This window comes from Halichoeres trimaculatus, unplaced genomic scaffold (genome assembly GCF_033239565.1).
Source record: "Halichoeres trimaculatus isolate MK-OKI-2021-1 unplaced genomic scaffold, fHalTri1.1 fHalTri1_scaffold_5, whole genome shotgun sequence".
In the NCBI taxonomy this organism is placed as follows: domain Eukaryota; kingdom Metazoa; phylum Chordata; class Actinopteri; order Labriformes; family Labridae; genus Halichoeres; species Halichoeres trimaculatus.
The window spans coordinates 16,965,136-16,988,578 of record NW_027437183.1 but is presented as its reverse complement, the minus strand read 5'-3'; the positions used below and the strand labels follow the sequence as shown (position 1 = coordinate 16,988,578).

General features: G+C 42.4%; 1 protein-coding gene across 2 annotated transcripts; it reads left to right on the top strand.

Moving 5' to 3' along the window:
• Positions 1 to 1,034: 1,034 nt before the first annotated feature.
• Positions 1,035 to 23,441, top strand: homer1b (homer scaffold protein 1b). Of its 2 annotated transcripts, XM_074669474.1 has the most exons (9): positions 1,035 to 1,718; positions 6,927 to 7,083; positions 8,827 to 8,958; positions 11,213 to 11,305; positions 14,002 to 14,150; positions 19,961 to 20,117; positions 20,353 to 20,463; positions 20,551 to 20,631; positions 20,726 to 23,440. In XM_074669474.1, the coding sequence occupies exons 1-9, from the start codon at positions 1,699 to 1,701 to the stop codon at positions 20,915 to 20,917; spliced, it is 1,092 nt and encodes a 363-aa protein (XP_074525575.1). In that variant the 5' UTR covers positions 1,035 to 1,698; the 3' UTR covers positions 20,918 to 23,440. The 2 variants fall into 2 exon arrangements, with proteins under 2 accessions (XP_074525575.1, XP_074525574.1); XM_074669473.1 differs by lacking the exon at positions 1,035 to 1,718 and having other exon boundaries at positions 6,781 to 7,083; positions 20,726 to 23,441.
• Positions 23,442 to 23,443: the final 2 nt, after the last annotated feature.

Sequence of the window (23,443 nt, the reverse complement as noted above, 5' to 3'; positions counted from 1 at the left end):
TGGACTCAAAAAAGATATTTTTCCAAAAGTCACAATATAAAGAGAATGCGCTATATTGTAGCCTTTCAAAACACTGCCTGGATTGATGATTCTAACAATCTCAGCCCCAAACAAGGCAGATATCCTACTGTAGTTAAAGATTTTTGGGGTTTCCACAGGGTAAACATGTGGGATTTACCCATCGTAGATCTGCCCTCCTGGTTTTATACAGTCCAGTGGTATAGTTCGGAACATATCAAACAAAGTTAATGACAAATTAACATTCAGTAACAATTTCATGTGGATATGAAGCAACATTAAAATACACATTCTGCTGACAAATCTCCAAGCTCATCTCCTCTGGCAAGGGATAATTTCACAGAATTATAAGCTAACGATTGCTTCCTGACAGTAGAATTATTCTGGGGTATCCAGAGGATAGCTGTGCATTTAACAACATGTTTGTTCAAATGTGTATTTTAGGGGTCAGGGATAAACCTGTAACATGCTGCATTGATAGTTTAAGACTCATTCCAAGTTTGTAAAGCTTAGTTGTTAATGCATTATCAACTTGGTTTGATTTAGTATTGAATACAGTGCCTCTCAGGTTAAAAAGTTCTGTTTTCTATTTCCTAAAAGAAAACCACGTCACATATGGACAGCGTTTGATAAAATTTCTCTTGTGTAGAAACTAGTGAGTGGGCCACTTTTCAATAAACTTCTTATAAAACAACAAAGCATCAAATGGCACCAGTCCCTTGAGCATAGAGTGACGTCACTGCGGAGGACGGTATGATGACGTAGGCAGTTCAATACTGACAGTGAGCTGAGTGGGAGGGAAGCGCATGCATCAGCCAGATGTGGAGCGGTTTTGGGGGCGGGGTGCGCAAAGGGGTCTGTGGATAGGCTCAGATCAATAAGGCGCACGTACTGCTTTAGCATAGAGACTGCAGGTTATTTAAACCCGTGCGCTCGAGCCCACACGCTAGTACTGATGTGGAGGGAAGGGGTTTGGGACGTGAGCAGATAGAAAGGGTTTCCGATTATGTTGCAGAAGCACAAAGGATGCTGTAGGGTTAGTCCAAGAGATGTACAGGAAATCGGCTTTATTAAAGAAAAGCGCTGGTAATACTGATTGCTGTGGTATAGCTGTAGTCTGGGCGAGAGTGGGGGTGTAGGCTGAGCCTATGGTAATGAGAGAGAGAGACACACTCACAGAAAGAGAGAGAGGGGGGGGAGAGAGACGCGGGTGGACAGTGTGATGCTGTGCGTGTGCGTTATCTTCTGGCTAAATGAGGGTTGTCTTTCCCAGTTCAGGCAGCACGGCTTCTCCACCCTTCCAGCTAGGATCTGTAGTTTACACGACAACAGCAGGAGCCCTTTCGGATCTCCATTGGACCCAGCGCTGGATCTCCCATAGCGCTGCTGCTGCCGGTGCTGCTGCTGCTGCTGCTGCTGCTGCTCCATCCACAGCCCCTCAATACCAAGGGAGGAAAAGAAGATCTGATTTCCCTGCCATGTGCAGAACGACATGTATTTGCCATTCCAGTCGGTGACAGTGTAGGGGAATGGAGCAGTTGTCATCAAATTCCTGCAGACGCACTGACGGTGATACATTGAAGGCTGTCGTGTAGAGAGACCTTCATACGCAGCAGCAGCCAATCCACGAGACACATTTTCATTACCAGCGAGAAGGACCTGCGGTTAAGTGTCGCTTTCATGTCAGCCACAACAATGGGGTAAGTGTGGTTATTATCCCACAGGCTGACTGAGTGCCTTATCACTTCTTTCTGAATCTAATCAGCTGCGGATGAACTTCCCTGCCATGGAAACCTCACCACGCATAACACCAATATTGACCTGGGTGAATGCGTAAAAATGTATCTGTCTCATGTGACTCTTGATAGACCTAACCAGGCAGGCTGACTAATATTTGCGCTAACTTAGACATTTTCGGACGGCCTCGACGTGCTACACCTCACAGCCAATTCGGAGACACATAACCAGGCAAATAAATCATCAATTTTCCTTTGGACATGCTCTGTTTGTAAAGATAAGAAGACACATTAGGCCCAACAGGCTGACACATAAATGCTGTCTAAAAAAGTTGCTTCATCATCAAACTTTCAGGATAAAATAGTGGGTTAATCTGCAGTGATTCATAAAGTCAGAGTATCAGTAGATCCAAAAGGGGTTTGTGTATTTCTAAATCAGCAGAATTTGTAATTCCAATATCGCTTTAGAACAACTAAAGAGTAGATGAAGACAGTTTTTTAAATCCAGGTCTTTGTTTCCTAGTGTTACCTCAACAACTACATTATAGACAGTTATGTAACTCAGAAGAAGGCATGATGCCTCACCAGCATTTCTTCTTTTCCCTCTCAAACAACGATCTGAGGTCTGATCAGCTGTACATTTTGTTCCTGTGCTTGAGCAGATTTGGGAACAACATCATGTCAGAGGCAGCGTAATGTTAGCAGCTACAACACTGCATGGTGCTTCAGTGACAGAAAGTGGCTTCCTGTCTCTATGGCAGCACAGCGGCTGCAACCTCACACATCCTCCACAACATGCACCCATCAGTGATCCGCCTAGTGCGCAGCGCTGCTCATTTGCATGTCCCCTAACCCTGAGCTCAGCGGTCCATTTCCCTTACCAAGCCTGCCGTCCATTAACAGCTGTCTCCCACTGCTCATTGTGATTAATTGCACAGCAGGAGGTTAACAATATGGCACAGGCATGGTGCGATTTAGAGGCATCAGCTAAAACTCCTGCATTAACTATTTACAATACACTGGAGGCCTCTGAGGCGCCCACTCTGCCCTCCTACAGTGTGGGCAGCACATCATTCAGCAGTCTCCCACTCAGCTGCAGCTCTCCACTGGGCCCTGCCACACTGGTGACTAACTTACTGTTATGCAACTGACTCAATGACTCAATTGATCTACAATGGAATAAATTGTAAACTGGGATTCAAACACTGCTGCCCACAGAGTGAATCTGGATATGTGCAGGTGCAGGTGAAACGAATGCATAGATAACTGTGGGCGTAGGTCTGTTATTTGTCTTACAGTAAAGTCACACACAGGAATAGGGTCATATTTCACTTCCAGCCTGGTGGTTAAAACCCAAGCCATTTACAGCACTACAGTGGTTATAGCACATTAATGCTGGACAGTGCATGAGATGCCTATCAACAGTCTCTCTGGTGGGTTTTCACCTCCCTGGGCAAATACAATCAATGCACAGACAGACTCAGTTTCTCTGCCTGTGTCTTTGCTAGTTTGTGTGGGTGTGTGTGAGAGAAAGGGAAAGGGTTTGTGATAACAGGAGAAACTCAGGTCATCCAAGCCACTTCCAGCTACATACACAAGCGGAGGGCTCTTTCATTAATGACCTCTCTCTACCTTGAATAAGATCTACATGCCTTCAAGCTCTGCTCTGTGGAATTAATGAAAAACTCTGGATTGAAGGACAACTTTCAGTTTCAGACAGAGGCGGGGTGGGGGTGGGGGTGGGGGTGGAGGTGGCAAGGGAAAGTGAGATCTCCTGAGATGGATTGTTGAGTAATGCTTCTGTTTCACTGACAGTGTTTGCAGAAAGAGAGGCAGCTGCACAGTTTAAGGACATACTGAACTTGAAACTAAAATGCAGCCTTTTGAGGTATGAAATGACACGTGGGAATGTGTATGTGTGTGTTTGTGTGTGTTTGATGATTACACATTTGGCCTCTAGAAGTCACACATCTGTGCATCAAACCCCTGGAGCACAAGATGTGCTTTAGACAACACCTGTTGCCTCTCCTGGAGCTGCAAATTCGTGTGTGTGTGTGTGTGTGTGTGTGTGTGTGTGTGTGTGTGTGTGTGTGTGTGTGTGTGTGTGTGTGTGTGTGTGTGTGTGTGTGTGTGTGTGTGTGTGTGTGTTATCCTCCATTACTTGTGTAGAGTTGAAGTTGGGCCATATCCAACGTAAGTATTGGTTTGTTTGGTTTGTCATCCAGCAAGCAGTGCTTTCTAGCTAAGCAGCATATTTGGTATCACATGTCACACTAAGGTATCTCATCACTGTTAAGAATGTGTCATGATACAGTGAGGAGTAGAAATATCTTTCTGAAGTCTTTGTGCGCTGGCCCTTTAAATCCAACCTCACCTGTAAGCTAGCCTGTCTGTGTATCAGTCCACCTGTGGAGCAGCTTTGGAAAAAAATAGTTCTGCTAATTTGAAGCCTGTATGTGAGTAATAACTGTGATTTGACACCCAATAAATCCTGAAAACATGGTTTCTCTATATTAAAGTCCAACAGTGTAAAATGAAAACTCTGGAGCCATTAGTTTTAGGCCAAACACTGTCAACACCTTCTCAGACTACTGAACTCTAAATGAAAGCTATGTGCTGAGGTGTTAGCCATGTGAGTAAAGGAATTTCCCAACATGCCTTCCACTGCAACACTGATTCATAATGACATAGTGCACTGTTCGTATGGAAGTGAAAAGAATTGCCTTAATCAATAACTCAAAAAGTCTCCTTTTGTATTGCTTTTCTTCATATTGCTCTTTCACCATCCATCCATCATCATCGTCACTATTCTCCTGCTTAAGTCTCTGAGGCTAACACCCCACTCTTGTGTCTCTCGCTGACACTTAACCAAACTCCCTCCTTAAAAACTCTGATAGTGTTCCTGAAAGTTCAGATTTTAGCAGCACAGCCATAGTTCACATAATTGTTTATGCCACACTGTGAGGCAGTTTAGAGCCTCCCACTGCCTTCATCTTCTTCTCCACGCTCTCGATCTCACCAGCATTCATCACCTCCTCCACGTTCTCCTCATCTCTGCCTCCTTCTCTCACTTCACCCTTTTCTCCTTCCATCCCTCCCTCTCTCCTTAATTCTGGCTGCCTCCTCTCTTTGTGTTTTAACATTCACGTTCCATCACCTGCCCTTGTGTCCCACACTGCCCTCTGCATGCTAAACACCTCTTTCTTCTTCTCCTCCTCCTCTTCCTCCTCTGTTCCTCCCTCCAATGCTTCACCACTTGTTCACATCTAAATGAAAACTCCCAAATATTCACCTCTATATCCTTAAACGTTTCTCTTCATTTACCACTGACCATGATACCTCCCTCATAGTGGGGCTTTAATTTTGCAATCACACTTGTGCATGCACGACTTTTACGCACCATTGTGGAGTAACACTTGGTGAAGCCTTACAGACTGTTGTGTCTCGGATGCTCAGTTTGTGTAGATTTTATGCAGCTTTTATGATATTATAAAAGTTCATTGGGAGAGTGCAAAAGGATCAACCAGTTTTGAGTTGACCTCCAGGAAATCCAGTAATCAGAAAACTATATCAGACTATGGCTCAGTGCAGGATCATAGCATAAACAGCTGAAGTGGCTGTTTTCAGAGGAGGCAAAATTATGGTTGGAAATATTTTTCATCTTATCATTTATCGTGCTGTCATCAAAAGTTCAGTTGTAGGAGTAGGCATTGCTTTTTTTTCGACTTCTGGTGGGTGTCTTTTTTTGGAGCCAAACTCTTTGGCTCAAGCATCCATGTAAGAATCAAAGCACTAGATCGTTGCTGCGTTTGGTAGAGACACAATCAAGCAACAAGAAGCAGGGAAATTTGCAACAGCTCCATCAAATTATGCAATGAAGAACGGCGCCTGTTGCCAAGCGGCTATTGCACGGATCATACGGACAGGCTGTGAGGGTGTGATGTGTGCTGGGAGAGAGCTGAAATGACTCACAGTTCCGCCACTTACACTGCTGTCGATGATTATGATAATTTGTGCACAGTACTCCACAAGCAGCTTTGTGGAGCAACATTAATCATCCAAAATTCACTCTCTGACTTCCTATACTCCCCACATTCCCTATCATTCTCTTCCTGTCTAATTTTCCTCGCTCTTTCTCCGTCTCTCCTTGTCTCCATGTTGTTCTTTCTACCCCAGTCTTGGCTAATCACACACAGGAGGGGTGCTGCTGCTGAATTTTAATATTCATTTATACAGCAAGCCTTTGATGTCCCCCATCACCCCCTCAGTGCAGTGTAAGCACTTCTCTATCTCCTGCTCTGCCAGCACTGCCAGCCCAGAATATCTCCCTCTGCACCCTGCGCTCTGAGTGTGTGTGTGTACTGACTGTAGATATTACCCCAGAAGCCCCAACAATGCTGTAATATGCGGGGTGTTATAGGAGCAAAGCAAGAAGTGGGAGATAAATGGACTGAGAGTTAAGGTGGGGCACGAGTGACGTAAGATACGATTGACTATTTTATAAAGACCGACATGACCAACTCTGGTTAGTGTCACTCAAAGGTCGATAAGGAATTAAGCCATCTCAAATCAAGCCAATCATGAGCTTTCATCATCCACACGGGACAAATCCACACAGACTTTAAACTCCTGCACGTCTGTATTGATACATGCACATGCTTTGTGTTTGTCTGTGTGGAAACTGCAGCTCTGTGGGGTGTGTCTGTGCTGGTTTACCGTGGCCTACTGTCTATATTTAGCCTTAAACCCTCTCTTCTCCCCCCTATGCTCCCCAGCGTGACCCTCACTCAGTGCTGCAGGCATTCCCATATCAGAGCAGGGGGAGACGGCTGCCTTACACAAAGAGAGAAAGAGAGATTCTGTCAATTAGCTGTGTTTACTGTTTGGGTCTGCAGGTGGAGGGATAATGCAGTAAAGAAAGTTTAGGTGTGAGGTGTTGGTGAAAACTCTGCTCAAGTTTGAAGGATCAGTTCTAATTCAAGACATGTAGTAGCTATCTGACTGGCTTTTTTCTTGTGCTGTAACTATGGAAGATGGCGAGCTGGTGATTCGGTTGTCAGGGAGATCTGACTCCCCTTTCGGGAACAGGAGGTTTAGTGCTGGTGCTGGTTTTGGTGAGACTTTGGTGTTACGGCACAAAGAAGTTCACAACTTCTTCTTCGTTCCCTTTAGAGAGCAGCCCATCTACAGCACCCGGGCTCACGTCTTCCAGATCGACCCCAACACCAAGAAGAACTGGCTGCCGACCAGCAAGCATGCTGTCACGGTCTCCTACTTCTATGACAGCACGCGCAACGTGTACCGCATCATCAGCCTGGATGGCACTAAGGTGAGCTGCTGATCCTGTACACCTGCTGTGCTCCTTAAACACTTTGTTGGACTCAAAACACAGATGTCATTACACTGCCCACTGCATGTTTTTAATTTTAGATCCTACAATTTCTGCCAAGTTGTTACAGTAAGCTGTCAAACAGCTTTCCAGGAGAATTTAGTGGCACTCTGATACACAGAGTGTTAATGGTGTTAATAAGCTCTGCATTGGAATCAAATGTGCAAACACATCTTAAAAGAGCTCAGGATCTCAGCCCGTCTCAGGACTGACAGCTCATGTTTCATTTTGTGTGTGCATGCAACCACTGTGTTTGTGTGTGCATGTGTGTCTGTCTGCACTTCAGAGTCCATGCTTTATGTCTCAGGATAAATTTGTTAGTGATCTGGGAGGGATATTTCTACACACACACTGCCTGCCAGTTAAGGACAGAGAGATGGGGGTTGCAGTCAAATGAAAGAAACAGATGACAGACTGACACGAGGAGTAGCAAAGAGAGAAAAGAGTTAAAGCAGGCGAAGGTTAGCAAGTGTAGAAGGCTAAAGGAAGCAATGTACAGTATCAGAGTGTGTATGAATCATTTCTGACGGCCAATTTAGCAACAGTCTCATATCATACAGCTCTCAATAGACATCTGATCACTCTGTTCACTGTTGTGTAACACGCACTGGCTGCTCACTGATCATTATGTATTGATGCTGAGAAGAATGTCAGCCATTGCACAACAGTGTAAATTGATCAGCCATTAATTTGATCTTCATTAATGTTATTTAACAAAGTGAGTTATATAAGATTGAAAGGTAGTATTTTGAGTTTTTTTCCCGTTTAAGATAAAACAACAAATTCTGTAGATGTGGAAAAGACAAAAACCAACATCCAAACTTTGTGGTCATATATTCTTTGAGTCAGTCAGTTTTACTGAGATCAGCCTGAATGGTTCCTTATGAAGGTTTCATTTGATATAAAGTAGCATTTTTGAAAGCTTTTGTTTTTCTCGAATTGGTGTACACCTCAATTCTTCCCAGATTTGATTAAATCAGGATGGACAGCTGTTGAAGAGGACTATTGTCAGGGGTTAGGTTGGTACACGAGAAAATATTTGTAGTATTATAAAACTCAAAGTTAACCGAGACGGATCAACACTTCAGCCAGTTTAATAGTCTACTATGACACCGAAAATATTTTTAGTTTCAACATTGTCTTTTTGGTTTGGCCCTGTTGTCGCTCTAATGGGCAATAAGAAAAAATAATTCCCCCTTTCCCTGTCCACTTCATTTCCGTCTTTTATTCAATCATATACACACGTGACTACCCCCTGCTCTGTGTGTATGCACATTTTCATGTTTGTGTGTATATTTCTGTGTCTGACTGATGGTGGGAAACTGAATCTGTGACTTCATGACTTCAAAGTGAAACTCAAACTCAAAGCCGCTCTCTGACACTGTTCACAACCTTACATTTGTTGAACTGGTGCGTTGGTTCTGCATCTCTGTGGCTGATTGGTAGCTGTGTAATTTTTATACTTAGATGCAAACACACAAAACGTGATATTCAATAGTAAAAACTTATGAACATTTGGCTTGAGGAATATATAACTAATGATGATTATTATTTTCCTATTATTAATTGCATCAAAAAGTCAACCCATTGTTCTTGTCTCATTGATGTAAATGTTGAGCACATGCAGCAGTGTGAATATTGATTTATAACTTTTGTATTTATCTCCATGTCTCTGTCCAATAGGCAATAATCAACAGCACCATCAGTCCCAACATGTCGTTCACGAAGACATCACAGAAGTTTGGCCAGTGGGCAGACAGTCGAGCCAATACTGTGTATGGCCTGGGATTCTCCACTGAGCATCACCTCGCCAAGGTAACACCCCCACCCAACCCACACACTCACACCCACACACATGCACGCATACACACGCAGAGACGCGTACACACACACCACAAGCACTACAAACCTTTCTGCAGCAACGCCACTTTTCTTCTTCTCCTCTGGTCTCCTATAGCCGATAGCATTTAGTTTTAATGCTATAGCTTGTATCAAAGTGTAAACATGCCCAGTGATGAGCCCTAATGATATTTTTTTCTGTGTGTATGTGTGCACGTGTGTCTGTGGGGGGGTATGCTCTATAAATGAGTGTGTGTATGTGTGCACTAGTAGAAGTTGATTTCTCTCCTCTGCAGTATGATGAAGCTCTGACTCGTGCAGGGGAGGCTCACAGCATCAGTTCAACGAGCACACACACACACACACACACACACACACACACACACACACACACAGACCTTAGTGTCAAGAATAAAAAGATAACAGGCTGATAACATTACCTAATACATTACCTAACATTGAAGACATTTTCTGTTTATTATTACAGCACCTAGTCATGTGACCTGATAGCGGTCAGGTCAGGTGATCTGTATAACATCAGCCCTCATTGCCTCCTGTTCTTTTTACATTACTATTAGTCTGGGCACTTGTGTTACTGACGGGTGAATTTCTTGAAGGTTTGCAGCAGCACAAATATGGACCTGGTGATAGTTGCTTCAGAAACTAAAGGGGCATTTCAATGAATTTCTACATATATTCAGCAACAAAAGTATAATAAAGATACATTTATAACCTGGTAAACATCATCTCCAATAGCTCCCAAAAATATGTCATCAGAATCCTAAATGTTTTGTCTTAAGGTTTGAGATGTAAAGATGACAGCTTTCCAAAACCTTGGCAGCATTTTTTGACAGTATAGTTATTAAATCTGACACCCATACAACCCCAAACCTCATAAAAAGTATCTAGCTGTAGTAACACCAAAGATGGCAAAAGTATACAACACATCCTGGCCAAATTCAAATTAGTGTAATTGTGTGCGTGTAAGAAAAAGAGATACAGCCGCAGTTATCTGTCTGCCTAAAATAAATAATTAGCCATCCGATTCAAAGTTATATGTAATACCTTTTTGGTAATTAAAGATCATAGTTTTCCTCATTAAACAGTTTGATGATCAGGGTTTCAGTTTCAGTTTGTGAGGATTTTCTTTTCAAACACAAAAAGTGTTTTCAGGCAAAAACAGACTTAGTAAATGAAAAAGGCAAGACTAGCATATGACTAAGCTCACTTTACAGACTGGGTGTATCAATTTGCACTTTTTAAAGACATCTGCCAGCCAATAGGATGTATTTTCTGTGATATAAAGTCAAAATAATTAGATCCACTTCTCAGGTAACTGCAGGGCCAACGCTCTTAGAGCACTTAGACTGAGAACTACTGAATTTAGACCACTCTTCCAAGAACTATCATATTGCACTGAAGTGAAATGATATTGAGTTACTTGTTTCAGTTCCACCAATGCCAGGCACAAGACTGGCTCCAGCAGAGTTGTCAATTTAATTTCCTCTCCACTCAGCCCTCTGCAGCTCTGACTTTACTGAATAACTCTGGAGCCCTGTAGGAGTAGTGTTAGTGATGAACCCCACCCTAAAGGGACATTGGGGATATGTGTGTGTGTGTGTGTGTATGTGTGTGTGTGTGTGTGTGAGGGAGAGAGAGATAGAGAGTGTGTTTATACTTGTTCAAAGCCCCTCAGCTGAGGTCGTCTTACTGCTTCAGACTCTCTGCATGTATCTTTGCTCTCGACTAAAATAACCCTGAGATCAACTCGAGCCACCGGCAACTTCTGATTAAAGGCAAATCTGAGCTCAGAAACACAATGAAACACTCTGCTTTACTGTGTGTGTGTTTTTGTGTGTGTCTGTATCTGTGTGTCTGTGTCTGTGTGTCTGTGTATAGGTGGCATAGGTGGGTTACTGTGGCTGACCTAGTTAGCTCATGTTTCTGCTGAGGCATTGTGGGTAAGGGCCTTCTTTTCTAAGTTCAACCCCAGGTCGTTATTGGCAACAGCTTCTCCCGATCCGTCCTCTGGTTTTACAGCTGACCTATTACACTCTGATCCGTGTGTGTGTGTGTGTGTGTGTGTGTGTGTGTGTGTGTGTGTGTGTGTGTGTGTGTGTGTGTGTGTGTGTGTGTGTGTGCGCGCGCACATGCATATGGGGCTTTACTGCACGGATTAATCCCTTTGTAGGAATTCCAGTCCATACTGACGACTGTTCTCTGTGTTCAGTTTGCAGAGAAGTTTGCAGAGTATAAAGAGGCGGCGCGGCTTGCTAAAGAGAAGAGTCAAGAAAAGATGGAGATGGCTACGTCACCATCTCAGGTATGTTTATTATCCCAGCCCATCACCATTTCTTAACCTTTTCGAAGAAACAAAAGAACAGAAATTACAGCATTTAAGTTAAAACTGCTCTGGAAATGATAATGGAGTAAGAAGTGCTCAGATCTATCATCTAAAAGAAAACTAAGAGTTAATAGCAACAAAATTTAGGTAAAGAATCAAAAGTCAAGGCTGTGTTCTTCAGCCAAACATTTCTACGAAGTGGGCTGAAATTAAATAATATTATCAGTCTAGAGGTTTACAAACACCAATTTTAAGAACTTTATTTACAACAAAGTAATTTAGTCCAATTCAGTTCCCAACTCTTGGTCAGGCCTCTCCTAAGGCGTGAAAAAAACATCAAAATCAGCTTAAAAGTCAGGAGGGGAAAGAAGCCAAACTGAAGGAGCCATGGATAACTTTATTAACAGCTTAGTTTTATATTTCAGAGTTTGGGAATGGTATTGTTTGTATATTATTTGTGGTGCTGATTTGTTTTTTGTTTTTTGTTTTTTTTTTGTTTTTTTTTTTTGCTCAGTTTATCGCTTAATTTGGGCAACACAATGATTGATAAATGATTGATCATATGGATAGGGGCGGATACTTTTACAGATTAAAATGATTCTTTTGATTTAACATGTCGGACACAATACTAGGCCCAACTTCAGCCTCTCAGCAACTTGTTTGTTCACTGAAGCTGCAAACTGTTTAAACATGGTGGAGGGTCCCATGACCCTGTTCTCTTGAAAAGATTCAGAATCCAAAGGCCAAAAATGAACCATGTTTTTAAAGTTGAAATGCTGGACTTCAGACTTAATGAACATGCTAAATGCACAGCAATAACAGTAAAATACTTAACTGGACAACAAGCACCTTGAAATTGTACTTTTCCCATTAAATACTACCTGAATTGCTGTTAAGTCCACACTGAGGTGAACAATTATAGTCTTCACACAATAAGCACCAGTATTTTATATTTTCCTTGTATTTTTCTACTCATACAAAGAGAAGACAAAGCAGTCTGATGATTCCCCATAAAAAGGAGAGCATAATTAGCCAGGATGTAGTTATTTGTTTGTGTGGAATTGCTAATTTAGAGTGTTTTCCAGCGGCTAATCTCCAGAGAAATCTGTTCCTTTATTTAAAGGCTGTTAACAGGCTTCTTGTCCTTGTCTGTTCATTATGGATGCTGGGGGAGTGTCCCCCTGCTGTGCTGCACTCTATTACTTGTACTATTAATGCTGTGGCCCACATGGGCTGATATGCTACAGTACCTTGTGTCTCTCATTGGAGGTTGTTTTTAATGAAGCCAAGTGGACAGCCGGGTTCTCATCAGGGGTTAAGGCTGCATGTGCACAGGTCACCACCACACCAAAGTGAGAAAACAGGAAGAGTCACTGCATCAGTGATGACTGCAGCCTTCCTGCTTCAGGCCTGCAGTGGTCTGCTAAATTTTTCTGCTCTGTAACTCCAATCATTGTCACTATGTCGCCGTCTTGCCTCCAGATCCTTTCTTTTCCCTGCTGCAGACAAAGTAGAAAACATAAAAAAGAAATAATTCTGCTTGAAGAAGATGGGGAGATAGAGCTAAATGCTATACTCTGGTCCTGTTAGGCCCAGCCCCGGTGGGAGTGCACCATGAACAGATTTTAAATGGTGTACTAATGAATGCAGAGGACAAAAATGTAACGCCATCCATAATCTTCCTCTTATCTCTCACTTCCTTCTCGTCCATTAGAGACGTACAGGCGGTGTCATTGTTCTACTGTATTGTGCTCAAGCCCTGAGACTTAATTGCTTTGTTTTATGTATGAGCAGCAGCTAAATGATTTGTCCCTCGTATAATTCTGTGGTTGTATGGGATATAAAGATAAGCATAATCTGTAATTCCCAGTGCTCCAGTGAGCTATTTATTGGCCTTTAGGCATGTGGAGCTGCTCACTACAGGCTCAAGTTTTTAGCACCACACCAAGAGTTTTATGAGTGTGAGAGGCAGCACCTCCACCAGCCATCAAAACACAAAAATACACCTGGATGGCTGAAATGTATGAGAGTCAGTGTCATCCTGCTGTTTTTAAGGGCTTTCCTTACTATTTTTCTTTTTTACATTAATGCAATATTTGGTACTTGTAGTGTAAATAGATGTGTTTTGTACACTACAATTGATAAGTTGATCGACTTAATGCCTCAATCAAGTGCCATAAAATCCATTTCTCCCTAACATGAGGCTGCTGATATCATAAAGCAGGCGTTGAAGTAAAATATTACTCACAAAGAAGGTTTGACTGTTTTACATGATAGTCCCAGCCTCAAGAGCCAAATTGTTTTTCTTATTCTCTGTGTGTCTCTGTCAGTTTCTGCTCACACTGTCTGATTTCAAGTTCCTCTAAACAAATCACCTCTCTGCTTTTAGTATCATTAAATGAGCAATGTACTTTGTGCCAGAGGCTGTCTCAGAAAAAGCAACCAGACACTATTAAGACTTATAAATGACCCTGGACATTAAAACTTCTGCTACCTGGTAATAGGCTTAGGCATGTTTATCCGTGTTTTCAATTGTCACATTTGGGTATCATACCATTTTTAAATATAACTAAACAGCTGTGTTTGTGAATTTATTTTGAATTTTTAACCTTTTGATTTTGATTCTTTGAAGCCAGACTGACTATAACAGCTCAAAATCTCTGTTTCATATTCAGGAGTCTCCAGGAGGTGAGCTGTCATCACCTTTGACCCCTGTGACTCCGCCCATGGAAAACATCAACGGTACAGATGAAATCTGTGACACGACTCCAAACTCAGACACCTCTCCAGGTCCGGCGCAGAACGCGCTGGCATTCGCACACAGGTACATCCCAATCCCACAGATTATCATCTCATGTCCTCATGTTTGCTAGGCTGCAGCCTAGAGCTCACAGCCTTCACAGCCCTCACAGAAGAAAATATCACAGATATATTTCCCATAATTTACACACAATACTTAAATGAATGAGTTTCTTATTATTTTGTGTTTGTATGATGTTCAGAGATATGCACTATTCCTCCTCTTTGTCTTTCTTTCAGTATTCTTGCACTTATATATGTTGCATGTTAGCATGGTGGTGAACTCACTCTCTTCACTGCTGCTCTCGTGTGTTTCCCCCTAGGGAGCAGTTTAAGACTTGTCGGGTCTGCTCCTTCTGATAGGGATATCATTACAAGTCCTGACTACTGCAACATCAAAACTGCACAAACAAACAAAGAAAATAATGCTCAAGGCAAAGCCTTCCCAAAAATAAAAGCCTGATGCGAGCCAGCAACAGGGGAGGTCTTTCCGCACAGAAAATCAGATACACTTTCCTGCTGTCTTTGTGTTCTGTTGCACACTACCAGAAAATAATGCAAGAGGACACACCATTTATAACATTTATCCCGTAGCCACTTCTGACTGACATCACTCTCAGGGTGGGACCATCATGTTGCAATCTCTAAATGCTGTGTTCAACATTTTAACAGTATTTGAACCTTACATTTTTAAGGTGAAGGAATCTGGTACATGACTATCATATAATCACTTCCTAATATTTGGGTAACCTAAAGAACAAATGTGCAGCTTAAATAACCAACCCTTTGCTACCGTTTGATGAAAGCTAGCTACATTTGTTCAAGAGCCATCACTGAATGTGATTGGAAAGAAAAAAAATTCCTCGCTAATCTCGTTAGCTAGCTAAAGATAATTTACCCTGGAAATGGCTTAAATTTGATGTTAGCTGCTTTGTCTTCACTGTCACAATTACATCAAGTGGTGCCGAAAAATGAAGCCGCTACAACCCAAGGCTTTCTGTGAAACACCAAGAGACCTTATTAAAGCTTAAATAAGGGCACAACTGATTTTCTTGACAGGTGGACTTGTCGCTATTTGTCAGGAGGCTGAAAAACCGCCTCAGTTCCACCTCTTGACAAACTGAAAGTAAGGTTGAGGCAGCATGTCTATGGTTTTTATAACACCTCTTCAGAAACCATTGGGTGATGTCACAGAAAACATGTTTCATTGTATGATTTTTGACAACCCATTAGCTTAAGCTAGCTAAGTCAAAACAGCAAAGATCAATAAATAGCAATTTCCAGATTACACTTTTTACTTCACATTCCTGGAGTTACCCCTTGTCCGATGTTTTGTAGTATTTTTCTCTTGGAACTGTTTATACTAACACTCATGTACTGATTAGCATCTGATAGCGTACAACGCTGGACATGCTATCTTTCAGATCTGAAAGTATTAAAATGATTACAACTTGTTAGAATTCCTACATTTATGCAAAAACAACCTGTAACTTAGCCGTAGGAGTCCATAACAGCGTTTAAGTCTCCCACTCTGAACGTAATATCAGAGGAAAATAACCGCCATGTGAATATGGTCACTTGCTCCAGTCAGGAGGAATAAGGGTGCTATGAGTTAAACCTTCCTACTCTTATACTGTCACTACACTGAGACCAGCAAAAGATGTCGCTTTGAGTATTTCTCAGGAGTGAGGAATAATACAAGTTTTTAAATTCACCGATCTGAGCATGCACGGTGAGAAATTTACCTACATTTCCTTACACACTTGTGTTTTCCTACTGTCATGCAATAATGTTTTTTTTAATGCAAACTCCAGTTTATTGACTTTTTATGTTGTTTGTGACTGTGCCACCTCTGAGCATGCACCCCTGCTGTTGTACACATTTCTTCTGTCTCTGTGTCCTGTTAGCAGGACTGAATATTGAAATGGATTAGTCATATTTCCTGTGATTATTAGTACTGCTGTGTTTACAGTGGATTGTATAAGACAAAGAGGTCAAAGCTCCATGTATACATTTCTGATTTGTATAATGGCTCTAGAGAGGTGTGGCTGTGAAGTTCATCACCAAAAAGTGTCGATGAAGCGTTTATGTAAGACTTATATAACATACTGTGGGCAGTGGGAGGCAGAGAAAGAGCAAGACGGATAGACAGAGAGAGAGAGAGAGAGTGTGTGTGTGTGTGTGTGTGTGTGTGTGTGTGTGTGTGTGTGTGTGTGTGTGTGTGTGTGTGTGTGTGTGTGTGTGTGTGTGTGTGTGTGTGTGTGTGTGAGAGTATGTGTCATAAAGAGGGAAGACAGAGAACGATCGGGAGAGGGGTGCATTGTATAAAGTCTGCACATGAGTCACTGATACCTAAACTTCCACCAACTGCACAAATGCTGGCTACAATAAATAAACTGAGCAGGAGAGTATGGACAATCACTCAGAGAGTGAAGTGAGTGAACTGTTATTTCTCAGGAGAGTAAATGTTCATAATATCTTCTGTCACTTGTAGTCAACTGTACGCACAAATATTTTCATTTGTAAAACCTCTGTAATCTTGTGCCATTCGTTTGATTATTTCTCTGGCTACAATTCTTATTAATTAAAGATTTCAATCAATCGCTTAATGTATCATCTTTTTTTCTTTTTGCTTTTCGAGTGTCTGACAGGAGAGGTGACACACTTTTTGATACTCAAAGATAATTTTAGAAATCTTTAAAGACAAAGCTGTTTATTAGTCAGTTAAGATTCTGTAGCTTGAAGCTTTGACAGGCTTCTGCGCAAATGCTTAGAAATCCCTGCCGCTACATCATGAACCCTGTGAGGCTACACAGATCTGAGTGAGCAGTAAGAGCAGAATGTAGAGAGGACACCCACTGCCTTCTGCAGCCCTGCTGCTGATGTGTCTATTAATGCTGCATGCGTGGGAGACAGGGTCGACTCCCGGCATTCGCAGTGGCAAGCAGGGATGTAACAAGCCAACCTTTATCTCACATGTTCTCTGAGGCATATTCAGCAAAGGGTAGATGCTTGGACGGGCCGAATGTCTCAACACATAACCTTTTTTTTTAAATTATTATTTTGGTTTTTTTTCTGGAAGATTTTCTGCTGTGGGCATCATCTGACTCATCTATCACCTTGAAGAAGCTCCGTCAGCCTTTACTTACTGTGCTGCAAACTGCAGTGGAATATGATTTTATTTTGTGGAATAGTGTAAAAGCTTGTCGCTGGTTTAAGAGTCTTAAGAAAGGAATAAAATGGGTGTTCTTTAAGTGTTAACTTGTAGTTCATCAGGGTTCAGACCCACATGTACAAAGACCCCATCATTTACACGAGTGTCTGCTACCTTTTTGTGCTCGAGCTGTTTGATTGTGTTTGGTTTGTTTCTCTTCGGTGTGTCTGGGATTACATGATCATTCATCTGTAACATATACTCCACACTGCTGTGTCGTAGGGATGTGTGGGCAGGTGTGAGTGGGCACACAGGGCAGAGGAAGAGGCAGGAAGATGAAATCCATGCAGGCCTGTGAGAGGAGTTTTTTTTATATCACAGGCTGTAGGCGTGTTGGCAGGTCTGCAGTGGAGTCATTTTGAACAGCTTTATGAATATTGACAGACCTTTTGTTGGGACTGCTTTGGCTGTGTGTGAATGGTCCTCTAGTGTTGGAGGATGTAGGCGTCTGTCGGTGGGTTTGTGGTAGGCTTGTGAGAGCGTAGACGATAACGATGTCATACACCTCCGTTCCCTCTGTGCTGCCATGGCAACTGTGCTGCCTCCTTGTTTCTTGAAGTGCTGAGAGAGGAGGAAGAACCTACCTGGCAACACTCAGCGGTCAGGACACGGCACAAACACAAGAGGGCTGTAGAAAAGCTTATTCATACAAGGTTATCTTTTGTGTTTGGAAGCTTTGCTGAGGCTCAGAATGGCAACAAACTCAATTGGTGCAGGAGAAAAACACAAAACAGAGAGTTGAAGTTTTTATTCCAGAGTTACGGTGAACTGGCAGTGTGTACAGGTCATTTTTAAACCACATAAAAATCTAAGTTCAGTACAGTAAATTGAATGGTGATAAAAAAAAATCTGAAACAACATTAAATGTGCACAAAATGTCAAACCCAACACAAGTCCTGTTGCAGTGTACTGTAGCAAATATAGTATTTGGCAAAAATTTGTTTCAAAAGAACAAATTACAAGAAAAGTGTGTAAAAAAGAGTTAAAGCATTGGTAACAGAAATAGGATTTCAAACCAAAGATTTCAATTTTTTTTACATTTATTTCAAAAGTGCAGAAAAAATAACAACAAAAAAATAGAAATAACATTTTCAGTTACAATAAAATTACACAGTGACCAATAACATCAGAAGTCAGAGCATCATGTAAAATCTTCATCTCAAACAAAACATTTTATCTTTACAATCATCTTCTCAGTGCAAAGCAGCCGCTAACTTACCCTCCATGTGTCTCACACACCTGCTCCGCTCTGCTGTCCTCAGTCAGAGTTGTGCTCTGGTGCCCTCCTGAAACCCTTCAGCCACAATCGTTTAATGAAGACGAACGGCGGTGTCAAAGCGTCTTGCTCTCTTTCCTCTCCTCTGATTCTCCCTCCATCACTCTCCCTTTGCTTCCTCCGTCTGTCTCCATCTTCACATCTTGACGTCTCGCCTGCTCTCCTGCTCTCTCCGAGCTGCTGTGTGGGGTTTATACATTGGCGGGGCTGCGTGCCTTGGTGACAGCATCGCTCCATGTGTGTGTGTGTGTGTGTGTGTCAGTTGATATGTGCATGTGTAGGATGAAGTGTCGTCTCCCTCCTATGCGTCACACACACACACACAGACAAACTTGCTCTCACAGAGGGGGCGGCTGTTGTGTAAGAACTGAAGGCGCCGTGGGAGTCCAGAGTGAATTAGATCTGGGCTTTCTCTCTTCTACACTTCACAGAGTGGGTGTTATGCCATAGTGGAGTGCTGCTGCAGTGTGTGTGTGTGTGTGTGTGTATGAATGTGTGTGTCAGATTGGGGGGGTAGAACAAAAGTGAAACAACATTTTTATGTGTCAGACCCTCATCATTACTTGAGCGGGCTGAGCTTCCCTTTGTGTTTCTCTTTGTGTAAGCTTCCTCTGCTGTGAAGAATGAGGTATGTAGGAGTAGGAGCTCCTTTTAAAAGGAACTCGACTCAGTGTCAGTATTCAACAACGTTTAGGTCTGTCATACATCCTCCTGCCTGAGGTAGACATTACGTGAGCGACAGAGAATGGGCATTATGTAAATCTTAAATGAAAGCCTGCAGCACTCATATCTAACAGGAGGGATGCACAGCGGAAGCATGTTCCCTCCAGAAATCGGAGCTTATACATAAATCTAATTTTAAACTCTAACTCTGAGCTGTAGAGTGCCTGACCAATATGAAAGTACATTTCCACCAGACTCTTCTCTCATATGTAGCCCTCCATCATAAGTTCATTTCAATCAGATCCAATCACTTATCCTTTATCTCTCATCTCTCATCTTCTTGTCCATGAGTAGCTGGACCAGATTAGGCTCCAGTCAGTCTGAGGATATAATCTCAGATTACGGAGCATGGGGCAGACAGCTGCACACAGCCACTGGCCAGGAAGTTGCAGGATGTATGGATGCAAGCTTGGTGAACTCTGTGGGCCAAGGAGTGCAAAGAGGCTTCGTTTCATAGACCAGCTGCTCATGAACAAAAAAAAAATGTTCTGGCAAATTCTTAAAAGTTAAACATTATGACAAATTGATTTTTCAAATGAAAAACATCACACTTCAGATCAACATTAACCTCTATCAGCCATGTGTTGCTGTTGTGGTAATCTGATACTTCTGTGTTTTGCAGCCCCGCCATGACAAAACACTGGGAGGCCGAGCTGGAGGCACTAAAGGGGAACAATGCCAAGCTAACAGCAGCACTGCTGGAGTCCACGGCCAACGTTAAACAGTGGAAACAGCAACTGGCTGCCTACCAGGAAGAGGCTGAGAGACTACACAAACGGGTGAGCGATGGGGCAAAAATAAGCTTGCATGTCTCCCTATGTGTGATTGATTCATTCAAAACAAACAGGCGAGATCATTGGGGAGGGATTGTGTGAAGTCGAGATGAGAGGATGGAAGAAAAACACAGACAGAAGAGATGAGTGTTGGCATATGGGAGGGAAATAAAAAGACATGTTGAGATTAAGGTTTTTGCCCTCATTAATCAAAGTCTTGATTTCTATTTTGCACTGTTAGGTGACTGAGCTTGAGTGCCAGAGCAACCAAACTCCTGTGATCAAATCCCAGAAGACTGAACTCAACCAAACCATAGAGGAACTTGAAAATACACTAAGAGATAAAGAAGAGGTGACTGTGTTTTATATTGGTGTGCATTTCTGGTTTCAACATCCAGCTCATGCTGCTCAGCCTTTAACCCTGTTTTATGTCCTGTAGGAAATGGAAAAGTTAAAAGAAGAACTGGAAAACATGAACGACCTGATGGAGCAGAAAGACACACTTACCCAGAAACTTGAGGTGAAAGATAAAAAGATGTGTTTGACATATTTATTGTTCCTCAAAGTATGATGAGTATTAAAACTCACTGGCAATTGCATCTCCCCCCCCCCAGGAGACAGAGCTACGCGGTCGAGTACTAGAGGAGCAGCTGGCAGGAGCCGAGCAGCGGCTAGAAGAGAACCAGGAGGAGCAAGAGAATTTTAGGAAGAGCCTGCGGACGCTGCTGGAGATGCTGGATGGCAAAATCTTTGAGCTGACGGAGCTCAGAGACACCTTGGCACGGCTCATAGAAGAGGCCAGCTAGAGTCAGAGCTCCCTTAACCCCACAGACAGAGCCATATGATAATTTACAACCCTGCACTCTCAAATCTACCACTCCTCCCCCTCCACTTTTTCCTTATTTCCCCCCTTCAAATTACAACTGCTACAATACACTGCCCCTCTGATTTTGCTCAAAAAGGGCAGCTAACCCCTCTTTTATACCTTGCAGGCATCAAGCTCTTACCAACCGCAGGCACTCCTGCAGTTCAAGCGCAGGGACTACCTCATCTTGCCTTCTGATTGGCTGGTGTAGGCGTAACCTCGGTTCAATTGATCCCTCTCAGTTGTAAAGATGCCAATGCAACTGCCCCCCAAACCCCCTCCAACCCACCCACACACTCACAGATTTAACTTGAGAACTGTGCCTCAGTGCCATCTGCTGTTTGACCGGGGGATCTGCAGCACAGCGTGCAGCATCATCACATTACACACAAACACTTTCTTTTCTTCCTGTCTAAACTGCCCCCCCAAGGGGGATGTTGAAAGTCATGAGGAATAAATGCTGTTAAGACTCAGAGAACTGCGCCAAAGCTGCCAAATCCCCCCAAAATATTGTCCTCTGACTAGCAGATGCTTTGATCCAAAGTGACTTCCTGTACAGAAGAAGCTCTGAACAGAGAAACTTGAGCTGGGGCTGCCGGCAGAGTGTAATTGAAACAGAGAATCAAAAGACGGCTCTCAACAAACCCATTAGTTTTACCTGTTGGCCTTTGGTGATTCCAGTGCTGCTCCTCAGCCTGGACACACAGGGCTCCTGGGAAATGAAGTTTGTGTTCCTTTTCCATAAGACTGCTATATTATATACACAACCTGCTCAAAAACCCCTCTATGAAAGATGAGTAATGAATCTTCCAGAGGCATCCTTCATGCCACACTGAAATTTTAGATTTGACATTCGATTTCCTGTATCCAGACTGCTTCCACCATCACTGACAACTGACCTGTCTTCCTGCCAAACTCAGTGTGGTGTGTGTTCCCAACAAGGCCTGATCGAAGACGTGTGCCTTCAAAGCACACACGTGTGGACACATGTTTGTATATAATGTGTGTGGGTGTGGGTGTGTGTGTGAGTGTGTTTTGTGTTGTGAGAAAGAGAAAGACCCTGTTAATTGATACTGAGGCCTACACACACACACATACAAACACACACACACTGAGCAATACCAGACAGGCTCTATATGACACCTCTATGTAACTCTATCAGGTACTCTACTCAGTGGACTCATGCAGATAGGTCAAATGCAACTCAGCCCATCCCCCCTGTCCAACAGAAAGTGTACTACTGTTGACCGCGAACCTGTGTGGCAGCCCTGTCTGGACGAAGTAGTGCATCATGAAGGGCTTACAGAGTGTCATCTTAGTGTTCATACAGCTCCACCCTCAGTGAAACTGGCCACAGGTTTTCCCCTCTTCACGGGTGAACACAGAACTGTATTCAGTTTCCATACTTTTTCTACACAGGCTATAACACTAATGATATAATAACTGAACTGTACAGGACAACTTTGTACTCATGACGCCAATTGTAAATGAATGGATGGATAACTCAAATGCAGTAACACCCTGCAGTGGCTTATTGTTGTGTATTAACCCATGGAAAAGTATTGCATAGTCATTATAGAGTATGTAGTCTGTAGTAAACAATGAAAACCTCTTCAATATATACTTAAAGTGCGTAACAACACAATGTAAACACATAGTGTTAAACATCCTGTACCAAAACATACACGTATCAAGCAGCCCCCCCCCAGCCCCCCTTCCAGTAAAACCCCGAACTGTATCTTAAAATCTATGCCTCTGAAATCACTTTATTACTCTAAATTTACATCCTCATGTGAAATGCTGCTTACAAAACCTTTCTATTGAGCACCCTGTTTGCACTGTGTTATTACACTGTTGTAACTACATTATATATAAAGAGATTTGCATTCAGCACTAGCACAGCATAATTCTGTACTTTTTGTAGTTAGTCACACAGGTTAATACACTGGAATAAGACCCATGTTAAGGGGAAAGTTACCCTTTTTTGTTTTCTGGTTTAACTTTGACAGTCGATCGACGGATGGAAAACCTTAATATTAATTATATTGTTGATGAATGCCTTTGTACAGTAGTGGATAAGAAGCTTTTCATTCTCCTGTTTTGTAACTTATGGTATTTAAATGTAGGTATTATTATTGTATTTAGAGGTATGAGAAGACTGGCAATATTTTTGACTATTTAAAGTAATTTTGAACTCATGATATTAAAGAGGTACCTCAGGCTAAGATGTGTGAAGATTGGTGAGAGTTGTGTGTTTGCAGGTGAAAGGGTTTACCAAATGTTGGTAATAAAAAAAGACAAAAAAAGATCAGGAGACACACCTGTTGGTGCTGCAGCCAAACTTAATCCTTTGTTGAATTCAAACAAAGGCAGCCCCACCAGGCTGAAAACACACCTCTGTGAACTGAGAAATGTTATGTTTTATATTCAAATACAGTAAACGCAAAATTCAATGTGTGCAATTTGT

Excerpts from the sequence above, each read along its gene's own strand:
- homer1b (XM_074669473.1), top strand. The coding sequence starts at position 6,781 with ATGGAAGATGGCGAGCTGGTGATTCGGTTGTCAGGGAGATCTGACTCC. Across the intron at positions 8,959-11,212 it reads CTGAGCATCACCTCGCCAAG|TTTGCAGAGAAGTTTGCAGA; the intron begins GTAACACCCCCA and ends CTCTGTGTTCAG. Across the intron at positions 14,151-19,960 it reads GCGCTGGCATTCGCACACAG|CCCCGCCATGACAAAACACT; the intron begins GTACATCCCAAT and ends TGTGTTTTGCAG.